Source organism: Zalophus californianus, chromosome 11 (assembly GCF_009762305.2).
Source record: "Zalophus californianus isolate mZalCal1 chromosome 11, mZalCal1.pri.v2, whole genome shotgun sequence".
NCBI classification, from domain to species: Eukaryota; Metazoa; Chordata; class Mammalia; order Carnivora; family Otariidae; genus Zalophus; species Zalophus californianus.
Window position 1 is genome coordinate 112,515,756 of NC_045605.1, and position 19,599 is coordinate 112,535,354.

The window sequence follows — 19,599 nt, forward strand, 5'->3', positions numbered from 1 at the left end:
ACGTCTCCCTTCTCTGTCAGCGGAGAGGACCGAGGAGAGTACCACCCAGCAGCCAAGTGTCAGGTTTTCATCTCCAATAGAAGGGACCAGGGCTTCCTGGAGAAACAGCTGGTTCTGACGCCAGGGCAGGCAGTGGAACAAGGTGAGCCCAGAGCGACCTTCTAGTGCTCTGCTGCAGCCGCTGCAGGCTGGCCCTCCCCTCCCGGGGACTCCGCATCTTGCCTGCCAGGGGCTGTGTGGTCACCCCATTAGCGCCTCTCCCCTGGGCAGTAGCACAGGAGTCATGCCGACTCCCAGGGTGGCCCCGGAGACACTGTCCTGCCAGGACAGAAGGGGCCTGTTTTGTCCTGCCTCCCAGGTGGCCAGAGCTCTGTTGCGGGTGTCCTCAGCTGTGCCAGGCAGAGGTTGCCTTTCGCCGTTGCACATTGATCTGTCCTTTCGGTGGCTTTGGGGTGGTCCCTGCAGAGTTGGGTTGAACTTGGACAGATGAGAAGGTCAGCAGGGCCCTTTGTGGGATGTGGCCTTTCGGGGGTGGAAGGCAGAGCTGATCCTGGGCATATGGGTACAGGGGCCTGGCAGACCTCTGGCTGTGCTCTGTGCTGGGTGGGGCTTCGCAAGGAGCGTGGGGATGGGCTGTCACTGTCTCTGTGGTCAGAACTGAAACCAGGGCTGAGCAGAGCACCATCCTCTTGGAGATGTTTGGTTTTTCAGTACTTCATGGCCTCCTTTGTCTACAACAGCTGCGAAGAAGGCCTTGGGCACTCAGCTTCTTGTACCCCCACAGGAAGGCGTTGTGGGGCTGCCCTCCAAGAGCAGCCTTTGCCCAGTTCCAGCCCAGTGCCTGCTTGGGACGCCCTGGGAGCCAGCCAGCCTTACCTCTCCACGGCTGTACCAGTGTAGGTGCGCCTCAAGCCCATGTCCATGCTCTGCAGGTGCGTGGCCAGCCTGTCTGCAGCCCAGCTAGCCTCCACCCCACCCCGCCGCCAGTTTCTTGTCTCAGCTAGGCTGGGGTCAGGCAAGGGGTGTGTGTTGCCCCCCACCCCACTCCGAGCTCCTGGGGCAGAGCTGCTTCCTGCTCTGTGGTACCACCCTGGGGCCTTGCCGATCGGTCCTTCCCAAGGGTGGTGTCCATCTCCTCGACAGTGGCCTTAACCCCACACAGCGCCCACAAGGCGCCACTTTGAAAAGGCGATTGAGACACTCCCTCATGTACCCAGACTTGGCCAGCCTTCGCCTGTAAAGGAGCAGCTGTTTGTCTCTGCCAGGCCGGAGCCCTTCTTTCTCCCCCTGCTGTCCTCATTGGCTGGTCTCCTGGAGGGAAGGAGAGAGGGAGGGGAGGAAGGAGGGAGCGGCTCTCTGGTGCCCTGGTTCCCACTTTCCCGCCCCATCTCTGCACTGCCCCACCATGCTTGGAGATCGCAGCAGTCTCCCCACAGACCGAGCTCTGCTCAGCCAGCCCCCCAAAACTGGACTCAGCTGCAAAATGGTGCTCCAGGCAGTCGGCAAAGTGCTCAGGTGAACTGGGCAGGGGGTGGTGGGGGTGGTCTGAGTGTCCCTAGTTCCTACCCCAGGTCAGCCTGGGGAGGAGTGGCTGTAATTGCCGCGCCTCCCAGCTAAGGTCCTGGTGGTGTACAGCCGCTGGGGGCCGGGGGGCTGGATCTGGCCAGGAACTTCGTTTGGAGCCAGGTTTTCCCTAAATGCCTGCACTTCTGTTGCTTGTGGGAGGGAGCTCATGCTCCTTGAGGGAGTGCAGCCCTGGAGGATCTGGATGAGAACAGGGGGCCCACAGGGGACCCGTCTCCCTCGTTGTGGCTAACCACTTTTGTGACCACGGCAGTCCTGCCTTGCCCTCTCCCAAGCCTGCCAGAGCGGCAGGGTGATTGTCCCGTTGTCCCCAGGTGGGATGACCGGAACCTATCCAGGAGTAGCCTTGTCCAGAGACCTGACATGGGCCACAGCTGTCTGCTCTAGGGACTGGGGGCTGCCAGAAAAGCCATTTCCGACCACTTTTTAAATTTCTTTTTTGACCTGCAGAGGGGTCTAGAGGAACTCACTCCAGTCCCGGGTCTATGTCTGAATAGAAGCCTGCTTCAGGCTCTGGGTCGAGCGAGTGCAGCCTGCTGGTGGGAGGGTGTGGGGGCGGCGGGCTGCAGCAGCAGGCTGACCTGACCCTCAAAGATGGGCAGGCCTGTTCTGGTGCAGTGGGGCTCCGAGGGGCGCCGGACACCTGTGCTCGCAGGAGTCAGGAGCACAGCCAGAGCCTGAGCCCAGAATGGGTCACACTGTAGACTCAGATCTGTCTTCCTTCAGTAAACATCTTGCATTTGCCTGAGACTTCAGTGGGTCATTTTTAAAATTGAAAGTGAATGTCTCTTGCTTTTCCAATTATGTCTTTAATTGTAACCAAAGTAAGCAGGCCTCTTGGTGTGACGGTCTGAGGGGAAGCCAGGCCCAGCTGGTGGTTCGTGTGGAGTGACCGAGGCAGTTCTAGAGTCTGTGTGTGTCTGTGCCTCTGACTGTCTGTGGGCACCTCTGGCTTCTGCCTGTCTCTTCCATGGGCTCCTTCCCCACAGCTGGTCACCTGTGTGCCACACAGGAGGACTCACAGTGAATTCTAAGTAGAAACCAGAGATCCCACCTGTCAGCTGGCCAAAGCTGTCCTTTCATAATGTTAGGGTGTGAGATTTAGAACCGCTGGCAAGGTGTGGGTGCTCTCCTCCAGGTCTTTGGTTCAAATCAGGAACAGTGACCATCACTGGCAACGTGTAGGGAACCGTGGGTGCGTGTACTATGGGTGCGGGCACGCCTGTGCGTGTGTGCGTGGTGGGAGAGAGCCGAAAGCTGAAGCGGGTTCTGCAGAAGACAGAGGCAAGACTGACCCGGCCGAGCACCAGCGTGCCGCTGTGGGAGACTAGAGGCCCAGGCCCTTCTTACTGGGGGAATCTGAGAGGACTTCCCGACAGAGGTGACTTTTCAGCCCAGCATCAGAGGAAGAGCACTTACTTCACCAATGGAGAAGTGAAAGTAAAATTTGAACTCTGAGCATAGTTGGCCACATTGTGGCTCCAGTTGTGGGTCAGACAGCACGCAACAGCGCCTGACACGTGTGGACGTTGGGTCCATGGTGTCTGCCTACTTTTCTCAGTCTGCCTTGGCTTTTTCCGTCTTGGTGGGTCTCATTTTGTAGGGGACACAAAGGCTTATGAAAGCATGCATTGTTTGGGGGTGCTGACCTCCAGGCAGTTAAACCAAGAAGAGAAATGACCTGCTCGTCCCTCTCCACAGCATCCGGCTGGCCGTAGCCCGTGGGGCTTTGATGGGGGTCCCATGGGGGTGTTTCCTAGCTTTTGGTTTCCAAGGCTCTGCAACAGGAGGGAGTACAGTGACACCGGGGTGCTAGGAGTGGCAAGAACGTGATGCAGGCAGGGCACCTCCACGTGTCAGAGGTGGTTTTCAGGCCCCGCTCCAGGCCCGCTGCATCAGAAACTTGCGGGTTGGGAGTGGTGCCAAGCCCTGGTGTTTTCACTCGGCCCGGGGTTGAGGGACATGTCTGGCCCTGGTGGTGGGCCCAGGTGTGCCCTGACCACCCAGGTGACAGGGCTGTCAGTGAAATCCCTGCGGAGCCTTTGCCCTCATCAGTGTCCTAGGAAGGAGGTCAGGAGGAGCCTGGACTTTGGGCCCTGCTGCCCCCTGGGGAGTAGGTGGGTCCTGTGCACACGGGACCCACAGGCCGCTCTTGCTGCACCCAGCATATGCCACCCCATATAGTTGCGCTTGTCAAGCCTGGGCCTGGGAGCTCCCTCCTGCGTTAGCCTGGTGTGGGGAGCAGTGGGCTGCACCCAGGAGGGTGGGCACCCTCGTGCTTTCTGAGTCCTCAGATGCCCTCTCCATGGGCCCCTCCTTTCCCAGACCACCACCAGCACAGGCTCTGTTTCCGTGGGAGCACTTTCTGTGGGGCCTCTGCGTGCCATGGGTCCACTGTTCACGCATCCATGGTTCCTCATAACGCTGCTCCCCACCCCCGGATCTTTGGTTTCCATCCCATGAGGCTGCCTCCGCCACTGCCCACCTCCTCCAGGGTCAGCGTCTCCACACTTCCCTTGACTTCCTACATCTGCCCTGCCTCATTCCTGGCCAGAACCTCAGCTGTCCTGGGATGCTAGCATCCAGTGAGCACCGCAGGGGCCAGATTGGGGGACAGAAGGCTGAGCAGGACTCTGAGGAAGGGGGGGTCTCCATCTATCCTGCAGTTTCTTCTCCTGGTTCAGTGTGCCCCCCGCTGGGCGCAGCTGGCCCTGCTCTGTGCCTGGGGACCACCAGGCCCTTGCCTCAGCATGACTGAGGCCTTGAGGAGGCATCCGTGTTCTAAACCTGACAGTTACTGATTGCTCCTTGACAGCCCCACATCTGCCTGTGGGGGCCAGCTCTTGGTGGGGAGCGTCAGCACGGGGCACTCAAGTGTTTCCAGGCGTTCCCGGGCAGGTGCATCCCTCACAGTGTATCTGCCTCCCTAGGGGAGACTCCTCTCCTGTGGCTGTCAGGCAGGCGTCACTCCCGCACCCTTGTGTCCCCTTGCTCGGCGTGGATGGGTTGCATGTTGGTGCCGGCTCACACTGAGCAACTTGAGGGGCCTTTTTGGTGGGACTGGTGGTGTGACATTGGACAGAAAGTGTGTCAGGCCAAGCATGTGTGGGGTCTGGGGACTCCTGCGGAGGTGGTAAAGGCGTCAGGAGCAGGGGAGGGTGAGGAGACAGTAGGAAGATGTTCTTGGTGGAGCCTGGGCCCCTCCCAAATGGGTGGTCCAGCCTTGGAGCCCACCCGTTAGACCAGGAGAGCATGTAGGGTTCTGTTGGAGGTTCTCTGCATGTGCCTGTAGCCATACCCCCCGCCCCCCGCAAGGTGCCAGCAGGCCCTGTGGCAGGCCACAGCCTTGTGTCCACCCTCTGGTCCGTTCAGTGCAGCTCCATGCCAGGGACTCCACCTTTTGCTGCTGCTGTGGGGGTCCCAGCAAGCAGTGTGGGGGGAGAGCCAGAGAGAAGGAGCCCAGGCGTGTGGCCCCCGGGCAGCCCTCTGGGCCTTGGCTGGACAGAACCTGCTCCAGAGCTCAGTGCCTGTGGGGTGGGGGTGCACGGTCTTGTGCTCACGCGTGTGGCCACAGGGACGGTGTTACATAGCCTGTTCCACCTGGAAGCCACAGGGCGTTTTCTGAAAGCTCGGGTTTGTTGCTGCCAGTGGCAGAGGAGCGGGGCTGGGCCAGGGCCATGTCTGCCACCCAGAGGAGCCAAGTGGCTTGGCAGTGGCCCGGACAGAACTTGGGGTGGAAGGGACCCGTGTGGCTGGGCTTGTGCGACCACTTCCACACAAGGGCCCTGGCTTGTACCTTGTCCTGCTGCCTTTGGGTCATTGCCCATCATTGCTGCCTGCCTGTGGGACTGAAGGAAAGAGGAGCCCATGACCAGACTCCATAGACGTCTGCTCTGGCTGGCCTGGCACAGGGGTCATCCCAAATTACACGGCAGTCCAGGAGTCCCAGGCCGGCTCTGGATGATGGGGACAGGGGAGCTCAGGGGAACCAGCTTGGAGCAGTCGAGCTTGGCGGGCCTGGTGTGCACCTGCCTGTTGGGCCTGTTTGTTGCAGGAGAACAGGTGCGGACAGCAGCAGGGGAGAAGGGTGAGGAGGCTGAGGCCTTCTGACCACATACACATCACAGCCCACGTCTTCCCATGGCTGCCTGCCTGGCCCTTGGATAGAGTGGGCCCAAAGGGGCTCCCGGTCTCCCCTGGAGATGGACTTGCCAGCACGAGGGTGGCATCCCCAAGTGGGCCTGTGTGTCACCCTGGGCACGTCTTGCACCAGGCCGCTTCCTGCTGCTGCTCCACTAACAGCTGCCCCTGGGCTGGTTCTGATGTGTGGTCCTCGTCACTTTGTGACATGGCTCCTGGACAACAGGCCCCCACGGGCCCCATCCCTACACGTGTGGTCATAGGATCCTCTAGACCCCGAAGCTGAGGCCCAGCATGTGTGGCCAGCTCGGGGGTGGTCCTAGCCAGGTGTGAGTCAAGGTGAGGCAGGGGCGGGGGTCAGACTGGGCCTGGATGCAGAGTGGAGAACCTTCCCAGCAGATGGACACTTGGTGGGGGGTGAGCAGAGCAGAACCGGCTCAGGCTGAACGTGCGTCCCGTGGGCTGGCCCCTCATGCCTGGGGCTGTAGGCACAGGACATCTTCTAGGCAACTTCAGGCTTTCTGACAGGTCGGCGTGTGACTCAGTAGCAGAGACCAGGGTCAGGAGAAGGGCGAGGGGCAGGGAGCAAAACGGCCTGCCCACCCATTTCCTGGTGGAGCGTCTGAGTGCATCAGCAGAGCCCCTGGGCTCCCTGATCCCTCCCATGCTCTGGGGAAGGGTGGGAGCCTCGCTGTCTTGGGCCAGGGGACCACAGGGCCCGGAGAAGCGTGTGTCCACGCTTGTAGCCATACCCCCCAGTGAACAGCCTCCTTCCCCCCACCCCCAGCCAAGGGGACCCCTGAAGTGCTCACTGCGGTTGTGTATCTAACAGAGATCAAGAGAGACAGAGACATCCACGCCCTTGCTCCGGGTCAGGGGTTCTGTCCCACCCTGTCCCCAGGACATTGTGGCCCTGCGTGGCCTTGGCCACTCCCGGTGGTGCACCGGGAGGCTGAGAACACGTCGCCTTTTAAGGAGAAGATTTGCTGAGAAGCTGAGGGAAAACATTTCCCTGGCATTCAAGGAGCATTTTTCCTTCCTGTTTCTCTTAAATAAACCACTAGCAACTTTTCAAAACAAGAAGAAAAGGACAGGGTCAGGGAGCTGCGGGGACCTTTGGCCCTTTTGCTGGAGCAGGGCTGGCGGGGGAGGGGGGCACAGGGAGCTGGGTGCCCGGAGCGCTTAGGATGGCCGTGTCCAGCTCAGCCACCGTTAGGCTGGGCCCCAGCCAAGACCCGCGGAGCGTTCCCATTTGGGCAGCTGGGCCAGACCGAGGCCAGCTGTGAGCTGGTCTGCTGCTCCCTCCGTAGACGCCGTAGGCGGGTGGGGCCGGGCCAAGTGTGGCGGCCCCCCGAGTCCAGGTCCTCAGCCTGCCTGCCCCCAGCCCTCCGGCCCAGCCAGCACCCTGACCACAGCCCTCCCAGGTGTGCAGGGGGCCCGTGGCCATCCCAACAGTGGTGCCTGTGGGTTTGCCGTGGTGGGGGCCTGCTCACTCCGCACTGCAGAGCAGGACTGGGGGCTCTGGAGGGTGCGTCTCCTGGAACTCCGAGACCCCTGGCTGCCTTATTCTGTCCCCAGGGCAGGTGTACACACTTCCCCTGAGTTTCTGCTCTCGGCGCGGGGGTGACCCCTCCTTGAGAGTTTATAGCCAAAGGTGGCCTTTTCTGGTCAGTAAGACGTCCTGACAGTATTGATTTGCAGTTTGTTTCTACAAGTCACAGTGTGTACCATTAAAGAATTTAGTCGTCCAACTAAGAACCAAGAGACTCATTCATGTTATTAGGCATTTTCCTTCAGTTTCTCAAACTTTCCGCCAGGAACCCAATTCTAACCCTTAAAAGGTTGGGGAGTCCTTGCATGTGCAGGAGGACTGTAGCGTTGCTCTGAGCTGCTCCCCAGATGGCGGGGAGCCTATACCCTGCTACACCTCCCTGTTGGGCGGTTGCTGCTGGGAAGGGCCATGTCTGCACACGGCCCTCCACTGGGTCCTCTGTTCCAAGGCCCGTGTGCCCAGTGTGGGCTCCAGTGTGACACTCAGTGACTTAATGACAGATCCGGCCTGGGCTGTGTTCCCAGCTGGGGGCTCTGGGCCACCGTGTTGGTCACTTTTCCCTCTTAGGGGACGTTCCATCTTGTTTGTGGACCTAGGTTGCACACACCATGGCCCTGGCTCCGGCCTTTGGGCGGCTGGCAGGAGACTGGTTTGGGGCCCACGGCTCCCCCACCAAGGAGGGGGCCTCTTCAGCACCGAGAACTTTGGTTTGTGGGCTAATTAGGTACCGATACTGGATTTGAATGAAAACAGACATTTCAAATATATGTATTTAGTCCTATAAAAATAGCTATAACAAGCCCATTCTGTTTGTATGACAGTATATTTTCATGGAAAGTAACTATTTTTGTAAATAAAACAAACAAACAAACAAACCTTTTGGTGCAGAGTGGTCATTTGAGCAGATCTCTGTAATGCCTGGCCTGGTTCATGCCCACCTGTCTGTCCCTGCCCAGATCCTGCACTGTGTGCTTGGCACGGAACCCAGGTGAGCAGGACAGGGTTGTGCAGGGGAGCCCCGTGTCGGCACACGGCAAGGGCTCTGGAAGGCCAGGCAGCCAGATCGGCTGCACAGAAGGGTGGGGGCCCTGGGCTAGGGAAACTCACCCCTGTGTCCCACCCGGCAACCCCGCGGGCCAGGGTGGCTGCAGTGTCATCCATGGGGATGGAACCTGACTAGTGTGGTCACCACCCCAGCCCTTCACTGGGCCCAGAGCTGCCTGCCTGTCGTACATTCCAGGTTTGGCCCTGCGGCATTGGGCCTCTGGCATGTGTCTCTGCATCCCACTTGCCCCTTGTGGTGGCAGGGAGCTCAGCTGGTCAGGCCATGGGCCCCTGACAGTGGCAGGGGAGGACAAAGGCAGCTTCCTTCCGTTCCTGGCACCAACTGGGAACAGAATCTCCTGGGGTGTCTCAGGAAGAGCCCCCCGGTTGTCCCACTGGCAGGGACAGCCCCGCTCATGTCCTAGGACCTGGCTCGTGGCCTCCATGCCTGTGTTTGTCGTGCAGTGACCCTCTGCTCCCTTCTCTCTGGCAGAAAGTCTAAAGCAAAGCCCAATGGAAAGAAGCCTGCTGCCGAGGAGAAGAAGATGTACCTGGAGCCAGAGTACACCAAGTCCAGAATCACCGACATCGGCTTCAAGGAGCTGGTGGTGCTGCCCCGGGAGATCGACCTCAACGAGTGGCTGGCCAGCAACAGTGCGTGTGGCATGGGGTGGGGAAGGGCACCACAGTGGCTGCAGGTGGTCACCTCCTCGAGGACTCCCCGGAGCTGCAGCCCGGCCCTGCAGTGCACTTAGGGTCTCCACCGGGGAGGGTACCAGGGATGGGCCGCCAGTGCCAGGGACTGTCTGTGGAGCGGGTGTGCAGCTGCAAGGCCGGCAGCGCCAAGGTCATGGGAAGGCCATGACCCGTGGGAGGGGAGGGTGGCTCTCACCTCCACGCGCTGGGCCGGCCTGGGGCTCAGGGCTCACAGCATGTCTGCCTGCCCCACCCCTTGTGGAGGGGACTCCGTCTGGATGGCCGCTGGCTCTCTGCCCAGCTTGGCGCTGTGCAAACACATGCCAGCCCACAAGACAGCGGCTGGTGGCCGTCTTCCAGGGCCGGTGCTCTGCACTGGGACGTGTGTCTCTGGTCTGTGGTGCGTGCTGGCTGCCCCAGGGCCCACAGGAAGAAGTGCTGGGCCTCCTGGGCCTGCAGGGCACTGGGATACACAGCAGTGCTGCAGTGGTGGTTTTCACGCCTGGTCCTTCTCTTCTCTCACAGCCACCACGTTTTTCCACCACGTCAACCTACAGTACAGCACCATCTCAGAGTTCTGCACGGGAGAGGCCTGCCAGACGATGGCCGTGTGCAACACGTGAGTCTCTGCCGGGCTGCAGCCCAGCCCCTGCACCATCTCATGGCACCCGTGCGGGGTCTCCTCTGCTGTGTCCTGGCTGGGGCTGCACCTCCTGTCCCCGTGGGGCAGGGACACAGGAGGCAGAGCCCAGCAAGGGGAGGCACTCGGTGGTGTGGGTCCTACTGGGACACGGGGTGCCAGGAGCCAGCCAGAGGCTGGTGGCCGAGCTCCTTGGGGGTAGGGGTGAACACGCCTAGGTTGGTTTCCTAAGACAGCAGAGCGTCGTGAATTCACTTAGTTGAAGGATGGCTTTTCCCGAGAGCTCCCGCCCTGTGGGAGGGAGTGAAGAAGGGGACAGCGAGGGACGGGGTGGAGGAGGACACTCGCTGCCTTCCTCGTTGGCTGGTTTTGTGGGACCGGGGTGCCTTCGCGGTGAGTTTTCAGTGGGCCTTGGGTGCTGTTCGTTCTCTTCTGGAGGCTTGTGCACATTCGTGTCTTCAGTAGGCAGGTACCCCAGTGGGGCTTCGAGGCACCTCACTGGATTTGCAGTAGCTCCTGACTGGGGTGCGGGGAGGAGAGCCCCTGCACGGCACAGGCTTGCCTTTGGCCTCTCATAGCAGAAGGGATGGCAGGTGGCTTCAGACGGGAGGCCAGGTGTGCTGGGGCTCAGCCTGGGGCTGTTGTGACTGAGGAGGCGGCACGGAAGCTCCTTTCTCACACCTCCTTTTTATTGTCGGGGCTGCAGGTCAGGGGCCAATGCAAGTACGCATGAGCTGCTAGCCCCTGCTGGCGAACACACATTTTGTGTGCTGTCCTGAGTTCATCCTGCCCACAGATGCTGCTGGCCAGGCTCCTGGGCACAGACCCAGCTCAAACGCAGGCACGTGGAGCTCTCCTGTCACTGAGAGCCCACTGAGCCTTGGCACAGGCCTGGCTCTCAGCCCCGCCAGGCCCCACTGTTGTGGCCCCAGCAGGTCAGAGCTCAGGGCTAGGTCCCGTGTGAGCAAATGTAGACAGTAGTTGGCTCTCCACTCTGTCACCCAGAAAAGGCCACTGATGGGAGCCCAGGCATTACATGTGTCCCCATTGGCCACAGGCAGGGATGCCCCAGCGGAGGTTGGGGCTGGTGAGCTTGGAGGACAGTGACATGGGAGGGAAGTGCCCTCGGTAGAGTAGACTGCCCAGCGGCAGATGCTGGAGGCGGGTGAGGACAGTGTTTTAGAGCTGCCGTGTGTGTGGCACGCTCAGGAGGACACTTGCTGGCCCTGCCCGACCCAGAGGTATCAGAGGTGGCCTGTAAGGCAGGCGGGTGGGGAAGCTCGTCTCCTCTGCTCCCATGTGCCCTTCGGTATCCCTGTGTTTGAGAAGAGACTCCTGGAAAGCACGCAGAGCTTGGTGTGAGACTGGGGTGCCCACTTCTCGTTCTTCTCGACTGCAGCTGCTTTCACAGGGTCTTTAGGCTTATGGAGCCTGGCGTACTGTACTGCCTTCCTAGCAGTTGTTTGATGTCAAATTACTTGAAGAGAAGAAAACGGGTTTACCAGGGGTCCCAGAGCTGAGTGCTGCCCCAGGACCAACATGTCTGCCTGGGGCCTGGAGTGGGGCCTAGACATGGAAACCAGAGGGTCGCGTTGGAGTCCCAGAGGTGACGTGAAAGGGCCACGCGGAGACTGTATTTGAAGAAATAATGGCTGAAGCTTTCCAAGCTTGGCAGACACAAACCTACAAATTCAAGGAGCTGAATGAACTCCAAGTAGGACAAACTGAGGAGTCCATGCGCAGAAACGTCATCACAAAACTGGGCAAAGAGAAGGCCTTCCCGGAGCAGAGCCAACCCTCGAGAACACGGGCGAGTGACTGCAGCGCTCATCAGAAGCCTTGGGCCACAAGGAAGCCCTGCCACGTTTGTAAAGCGCCGAAAGGAAGGAGCAGTCCACCCCACAGTCCTCCTTCCAGCACACATGTCCTTCAAGGGTTTAGGTGAAATACGGACCTTTCTCAGATGGTGGAAGACTAAGAGCATCCACAGCCAGCCGACCTGCTGCTGCAGGGAGTCCCAGAGCGAGGGGACCGGACTGTCTGTGCAGGACGAGCGACAGGGATGGACCTGGGGACTGGCCCTCTGGAGCGCTTTGAGCCACACCCATGTGCTGGGTCACAGCAGAGGAGCCGGCGGTGGGCTGGGCTCTCGGTGCTCCTGCCGGAGTGGTGGGAAGTTGGTGCAACGGACAGTGTGGAAAGCAGGTGGAGTATGTATTTTATACTCCTGTGAGCAACCTCTGAAAAGTTGTGTAAATGATGTAGTCGAAGTCGTAATGGGTAAACTGAAAGGAAGGACTAAAACATGACCCAAAAGAAGGCAGGAAAGAGGAGATACTAGGACGAGAAGCAAAAGGGACAAGCGGTAAACAAAAGATGGTAAAAAATTCAAACACACCAGAAATCCCATAAATGTCAGAGGGCCAAATAGAGCTCCCAGAGTCGGCCACCAGCCGTGGAGGCTGTGCTTCCAGCCCCGCGGGCGCCTGAAGCTCCGGACTGCATCAGACCCTGTGGTAAAATTGCATTGATAAATTAGGTACAGAGATAAGTAGTGATAAAACGGAACAGTTACAACAGGGTGCCGTCACGGAAGCTACGTGAACGTGGTCTGTCTCTCAAGGTCTCTTACTGCACCGTACCCACTTTCTTCTTGTGATAGCGTGCGACCATGAGATGCCCACATGGGGCAGCGAAGGGGGGTACTGAGGCAGGCGGCGTGGTACGCCATTCTATCGTTCTCAGCCTCTGACGCTGCGTCCGAAGGAGGAGCAGTGTCTGCTTCTGGACGGCGGCCGCCACGAGGAACTGAGACCAGGGAAAGTGAAGCCACAGGTGAAGGGGCTCCACTGTGCAGGAGTGGATTTCTGAGCTGAGCCAACTGTAAGCGTTCACGAAATGCTTCACGCGCATTGACGTCTGTAGGTTAAAACTAAAAGGCTAGAGAAGCTGTATGCACAGAACAGCAGGAAGCTGCAATGGCTCTGTGAATCCCAGATACCGAAGACCTCAGAGCAAAGTAAACCACGGGGGATAAAGAAGATTGCATATTTACAAGAATCAGTTAATCAAGAAGTATTGATCTTAAATGTGCACCAAGTAGCCGCTTTTACACAAAATAAATGGACAGAACTTAGAGGAACGGAGAGAAATCACCTCAGAGTGGGAGACTTCAGCTCTCCTCTTTTGGAGGCAAGACAGAGCTGGTGGACAGCAAGTCAGCAGGGATACAGGACGGAATGGCACTGTCGGCCAGCTGGGCTGGATGCATTTCACCATTGGCAGCAAAGGACGCGTTCTGCTCAAGTGCGCATGGAATGAATAGTCACCAAAGGAGATGGCATCCCACCTCACAACAGCCCTTCGCAAATTTGAAAGAATCAGAATCATACTACGTTCCTTATCTGCCTGTCATGGGATTAAACTAGAATCAGTAACAGAAAGATAACAGGAAAATCTCCAAACACTTGGGAATGAGCACGTTTCTAAATAATCCCCAGGTTAGAGAGGAAGTGTCAGAGGGAATTTGAAACGTTTTAAGCTGAGCACAAATGAAAACGCAGCGTACCTGAATTTGTGGGACACAGCAAAGCTTTGAGGGGAATTTATAGGGTTATGTGTTTATTGTAGGAGAAGGATCTCAAATCGGGAACTAAGCTTCCATATTAAGAAACTAGAAAAAGAAAAAATAAACCCAAATTGAGCAGAAGAAAAGAAATAATGGAGTAGAAATCACTGAAATTTATTTCTGAAAACAGGAAAATCAATGAAACCAGAAGCTGATTTCTCGAAAAGATCAATAAAATTGATAGGCCTTTTACAAGATCACAAAGAAAAGGTGCCGTATAAGGAATGAAAGGGATGTCACTGTAAACTCAGCAGATACTAAGAGGATATTAAGGAAACATACCAAAAATCCCTACATACATAAATTGGACAGTTTGAACGGACCAGTTCCTTAGTAGGAACAAAACACCAAAATTCACTCAAATGGACAGTGCTGTACAGCAAGAAACCAGGAATGAAAGGCATCCACGGTGCAGAAGAGCTAGAAGTGCCCCAATTACTGTATACGGCATGGTTGTGTAGAAAACCCCGAGCAGTGTACAGTTGGAGCCCCAAACTAAGAGAACCGCACCATTTACAACAGCCCCACAGACGACGAAATGCTCAGGGATAAACCCGGGGAAGCACACACACGTCTGCACACTGCGAAGGGCGAGGTGCTGGGGAGCAGCCGTGGAGAAGCCTGCCCGGGTGCCAAGTGGGAGTTCTGCCGGGTTCGTCTGTCCCCTTCCTGCCCTCTCGGTCCGAATTCCAGCAGAGTTTTTGCAGAATGAGACAAGCTGGCTGACTGTGCGTGGACGGGCACAGTCCCTGGTCCCACTATTCAGGACACAAAGGCGGCCCTCTGATTGTTGACAAAGATGAAGAAGAAAGTGCAGAAAGGATAGTCCTTTCAACCGATGCTGGTGGAAAAACCAGTCATCTGTGTGCAAAAAAAAAAGTGAATCTTGACCGAAACCTTTATGCCAAAATTAACTCCAAATGGATTCTAAATTGTGAAACTATTAAGACTTCTGGAAGAAGATGAGGAAATCTTCATGACCTAGCTCTAGGGGAGGAGCTCTTGGCCGTGACACAAGGCACGCTCATTGATGAGAAAGAATCAGTAATACTGTCGGGCATAATCAACAGTTAGAACTTTTGCTCTGAGAAGGACGCTGTTAGGAGGAAGAATAGACAAACTACGGGCTATAGTCATATACCCAAGAAGGGACCGGCGCCCAGCGTGTGAGTATCCCTCACAATGCAGGCGTGCGAACAGCAGCTGGTCCCCAGTGGGTCCAGGCCTCGACACAGAGAGGTCAGCAGAGAGGACCCAGGAGAGCAGACAAGCCCCTAGAGCAGCAGGTGGGGACAGCGGGCCCCATGCTGGCAAGGATGTGACGGCGGAGCGGTGCACAAGCCAGTCTGACGGTGGTTTGGTGGCCTCTTACGGGCCCAGCAGTGCAGATCGTGAACATTCCTCTTAGACAAGTGAGAGCTTGTGCTCACACAGAAACCTGCCCAGGAGCATTTATAACAGTCGGAGCCATAATTGCCCCAAACTGGAAACGAGCCAGGTGTCTTCCAGCAGGCGAACGGCTGGGCGCGCTGGCCCTTCCACGCTGGTGGGGGCGGGGGCCGCGGGGCGCACATGGAAATGTGGCTGGAGCACGGAACCCGGCTCAGGACGTCCTGTGGCGTTTCCCTGGGGCCATCCCTGGTGTGCTGGGGACTTACTGGGAGAGGGGGTGGGAGCTACCTGGCTCTCTGGACAGGTGAAGCTGTAGGCCTGCCTGCCAGAACATGTCCTCTGTACTGCACGGTAATTTAAAAATGAAAACAAGCGGAACGTTGAGAGCACAGTGTCTCGTCTTTCAAACAGAGGGGCGGTCCTCATTGTCCCTCAGGAGCTAGTCTCTCTGGGCCGCACGCTGGGGAGACACGTGTCCCAGTTTCTAGTTGCAGCTGTGTTTTCTGACCCTCTGGCCCCTTTGGCCAGGTGCATCAGCATCCACATGCGGTGCCGGGGGGATTGGTGGAACGGAAGTCTGTGACACCCGCCTGGCCTTTGGGCCTTGACCTCTGGACCTCACTGCAGATGTGGGCCTCAGCCTGGCTCCAGAGGCCGGGCTGCTCCACTTCCCCGCACAGGGACCCCCTCAGGCTGTGCAGAGTGACACAGAAAGGGGCTTTGCCTTCTCGTCCTCAGGTGATCTGACCCGCCCTGTGCCCGTGCCCGTGTCTGGGCAGGCGGGAGGAGGGTCAGCAGAGCCACCTTGTGGCGGGGAGGGTGCTAGGGCAGGTGTTCTAATGGACAGGAGCGCCGTGCTGGATTTTTACTTCCTGGGGGCAAGCAGGGAATTTGGCAAGCTTCTTAGGGCTTTGTCTAAACTAGCTCCCTTGCCTGCTCATGTTTCTGGGCCTTGTGGGGCACCTGGCACCAGGCTCTTGTGAAGCCCGGCCTCCCTGTGGGTGCATGGCAGTGCCCAGGAGTAGCCAAGTAGCCCTCTGCAAAGCCCCGACACCCCAGTCACACCCCAGACCTTCCACCCCCAAGTGGGCAGGTCTGGTGCTGAGTGGCAGTCGGGCCATGTCCCCTTATCCACAAAGGGCTGGCCTCCTCCGAGGGCCTGTCCATTAGTGTGGAGACCGTGCATTCCCGATCTTCCTGGCCAATCCCACACCCTGCCTGGGGCGGAGCGGAGCCCCAGTTCCTACTCAGTGGAGGTGGGCTTGCTGGAGCAGAGGCAGTGGCCGTGGAGCTGTCTTGAGGTCATTTGGCCAGGGTCAGGCTGGCCATGGGAAATGGGGACCCCCACTGTCCCGAGGACAGGCCTGACAGAGTGTGGTAGGAGTGGGTTAGCCTTCATGGCTGTCATCCAGGAGTACTTGGTACACTCAACAAATCAGGGCAGGGTACTCTGAGCCAGTCTGGGGTCCCCGAGCAAGGTGGGATGTTGAGGTTTGGGGAAACCTAGTCTAAGCCGATTCTGAGGCCAAGTAAAGCCAGCTGTGTGAGGGGGGTGAGGGGGGTGTGGGTGGTGCTGGACAAAGGGAAACGTCTGTGTGAAGCCTTGTGCCCGAAGGGGGCCCGTCATCTGGCTGGGGCAGGGGGCTGAGAGGGTCGGGTGTAGGCCACTCAGTCACTCACGGGGAAAGCCCCACACCCACATGCACCACACCCCTGAGCGGACTAGAGGCCACCCCCCCCCCCCACTTCTGCTCTCCTGTGGCTCCGGGTCCAGCCCTTGGTGAGCCAGCCTGCAGGAGCACAGCAGCCCTCTGGGGGAGACGGGAGCAGGGGTGGGGAGAGCAGAGTGGCTGCCAGATGAGTGCCCATCGGGCACTTGTGTGTGTTCTGCTGGGGAGAGAAGCGCTGGGGCAGGGGGCAGTCTGCACTCACACAAGCTGGGAGACTCGCACAGTGAGAGATCCTGGGTGTCTGCCCGCAGGTGCTCCAGCTGTTCTCACTGAAGACTGGTCACCCAGCCCCACTGGGCCAGTGGAGGGCATGTGGCTCCTAGTAGGGGCAGCAGGGGTGTTCCCAAGGGTCGAGGCCTGGCTGATAAGTCACAGCAGTGTCCCTGGAAGAGGCAGGGCAGCAGTGAACAACGTGCCCTCCATGCCTCTTCAAATCATACAAAACACGCGTCCCTCTAAAGGAATGAAACTTGCAGGCACGCGGTAGAGAAAATGAACACGCCTTCTGTTGACGTTGTACACGTGCGTTCAGACGGCATGCTCTGTCCTGGACGTTCAGAATCGGTGCAGGCAGACCCCTTATGGGATGCAGCTGAGGGTCTCCAGGTGGTGGGAAGCAGTGTGTCTCCCCTGGGGGCTTTGGGAGGAGAACTGGACACCTGCCACACCTCCACCCCTGGGACCGGGGCGGAGTGGGGTCGGGTAAGAGTCGCTGGGTGTCTCTGGGGCACCGTGACCGGCCCTCTCTGTCCCCACAGACAGTACTACTGGTACGATGAGCGGGGGAAGAAGGTCAAGTGCACTGCTCCCCAGTATGTCGATTTTGTCATGAGCTCCGTGCAGAAGCTGGTGACCGACGAGGATGTGTTCCCCACGAAATACGGTATGTCTCTGCCCCGCTGTGCGCCTCCTTGCTGGGCGGCTGTGGCTGCCGATGCGAAGGTGCCAGACCTGCGGGATGGAGGGGGGGCAGCTGTGTGACCTGGGCTGTAAGGCCAGGCAGGTGCGCTCTGGCAGGGGTCAGCCCAGCCTAGATCAAGATCACACCCACCCCAGGCTCTGGGGCCTGTTCCCTCTGCTGCCCGCTCCACCCCCAGTACAGTGGGGCCGCTGCAGGCCACCTCACTGGGGACCTGACAGCCAGCAAGCAGTAACAGCCGCCCTGTGTCCCGACCTGGGCGGGTCCTGGTGGGGGGCTCCAGGCCAATACGGAGCCAGCAGGATGTACCCGTGCACCTTGGTTCCTGTCCTCCTCTGTGGCCCAGGCCATGTAGAGGCCCAAGAGCATCCATCAGGGAAGGACATGTGACCCCGGGGCCGAGTCCAGGCTTTGGGTGGTGTATGGCAGGGTCTCGGGCCCCTTGACGCAGATTACCTCTTGGGGCCAGGCCCAGGGTGACAGGTCACTCGGGTATACCTGCCAGTGGGCTGCTCAGTGGGGAGGGTGTGGCAGGCAGGAGCCCTCCAGGCTAGTCCTGCAGATGATCTCCTTCCTGATGGTGGGAGCCCAGGCCCCTGAGAGGTACCGCGTCGTGGGTGGAGTGCAGTGCAGGCTGATGCTGTGGACTCTCTCCCCAGGCAGAGAATTCCCCAGCTCCTTCGAGTCTCTGGTGAAGAAGATCTGCAAGTACCTGTTCCACGTGTTGGCGCACATCTACTGGTCCCACTTCAAGGAGACCCTGGCCCTTGAGCTGCACGGACACTTGAACACCCTCTACGTCCACTTCATTCTCTTCGCCAGGGAGTTCAACCTGCTCGACCCCAAAGACACCGCCGTCATGGACGACCTCACGGAGGTGCTGTGCAGCGGCGGGGGCGGGGGGGAGGGGGCCAGCAGCGGGGGCGCGGGGGCACAGAACCACGGGAAGGAGAGGTGAGCCCCCGGCCGGACAGGCGCGCACCTGTGCAGAGAGACGGTGGTGCGTGTGCCTGTGTGTGTGCGCACACGCACCGGGCACGCGCGGCGGGAGGCCTGAGAGGTTGCCGCTGCCCCCCACCCGGCCCGGGCGCGCTGAGTGTGGGCTCCCCAGACGCTGGCAGGCCGTGCATCGGACTGGCCCCCTGCCGGGGTTTTCCTGTTGGACGGATGAGTGCCGCTTGTCAAGAAGGACCTTTGGATTTCATTCATTCGCTCAACAAACGTTTATGGGACTGCTGGTCTGAGTTTCCTTCTCCTGTGGGGCTTTCCTTTCCTTGGTCTTCCATGTGGCCCCCACTCCTCCCCTCGGGGCTCTGCTGTTTGAGAGAAATACACCCGTGGGAGCTGGGGCTCCTTCCCAGGAGAGACTTGGGCTCACTTTGGTTTGTTTCCAGGGTGGGGCTGCTTTAGAGATTCCTCCCCACCGCCCCCCCCAGGCCTCCCTCTCCTGGCCTTGCTTGGATCTTGGCTGCCAGTGGCTCAGCGCAGGTGGGGTGGGCGTGGCCAGGGGTACCCCATAGGGGCCCTGACCCTGTGGCTTCGTTCCCCCCTCTCCTGCCCTGCTGCCCACGAGGGCCCGTGGACTAGCTGGGCCTATAGGACCGAGGTGCCTGGGCGGGCAGCCTGTGTGGAGACGCGGCTGTTGGCGGAAGGCTGGGTGTCCCCACTCCGCTCACCTGTTCGGTCGTAATAAAAAGAATTCGCTCAGGTCAGTGCCTGTGTGTATCCTCGGCGTCTCGGAGACCCGTGCTGAGGGCGCCAGGGCTGGTGTGATACCAAGGGCGGCCTGACATCAGAATTGTTTCAACATGACTTTAATGTGCTGAACTCACTCATGTTCTGAACCCCTGGGCAATCTTGCCTGCCCTGCAGGAAGGCTCCTGGGCCCTGCTGTACCCCTCAGGGTCTGCTGCCATCTCACTGGAGCTCATGTTTCTGTCCCTGTCTGGTCAGGAGCTCCAGGTAGTGGGGAAGCCTCCTTCCCTCTGTCCCCTAATCACTGGACACGTCTGCAGCATCCAGGCCGCACCTGTCACCAGGTAGGAGACCTCACTATCTCACTAGCCCTGACGTCTCCCACAGAAGCCAGCAGATGTTCACTCCCAGAGGGCTGGGCTCCTCTGACCCGAGCGTAGCCACACTACCCCGCTGCTTCCCAAAACCCTGAAGCTGGCTCTGTGACCAGCAGGGAGGTCATAGCCCCTCCTGAGCAAGGCCTGGCCCCGGCGCCACCTTCAGGTCACCCCTGTCCCTTTCATGCTCTCTTCCCCTCTG

The 19,599-nt window shown here is 59.0% G+C and overlaps 1 protein-coding gene across 2 annotated transcripts in view; it reads left to right on the forward strand.

The window, feature by feature from the left end:
* Nucleotides 1–19,037, forward strand: part of MOB2 (MOB kinase activator 2) — a 77,362-nt gene extending 58,325 nt beyond the window's left edge. The window contains exons 1-5 of one of the 2 annotated variants that reach the window (XM_027581511.1): nucleotides 1,395–1,515; nucleotides 8,814–8,974; nucleotides 9,542–9,635; nucleotides 17,165–17,289; nucleotides 17,985–19,037. In XM_027581511.1, the coding sequence (XP_027437312.1) occupies nucleotides 1,406–1,515; nucleotides 8,814–8,974; nucleotides 9,542–9,635; nucleotides 17,165–17,289; nucleotides 17,985–18,283 (789 nt within the window). In that variant the 5' untranslated portion in view covers nucleotides 1,395–1,405 and the 3' untranslated portion in view covers nucleotides 18,284–19,037. Of the gene's footprint in view, nucleotides 1–1,394; nucleotides 1,516–8,813; nucleotides 8,975–9,541; nucleotides 9,636–17,164; nucleotides 17,290–17,984 lie in introns of those variants that run through there. The other variant, XM_027581512.1, reaches the window with a different exon arrangement.
* The last annotated feature ends 562 nt before the right edge of the window (nucleotides 19,038–19,599 follow it).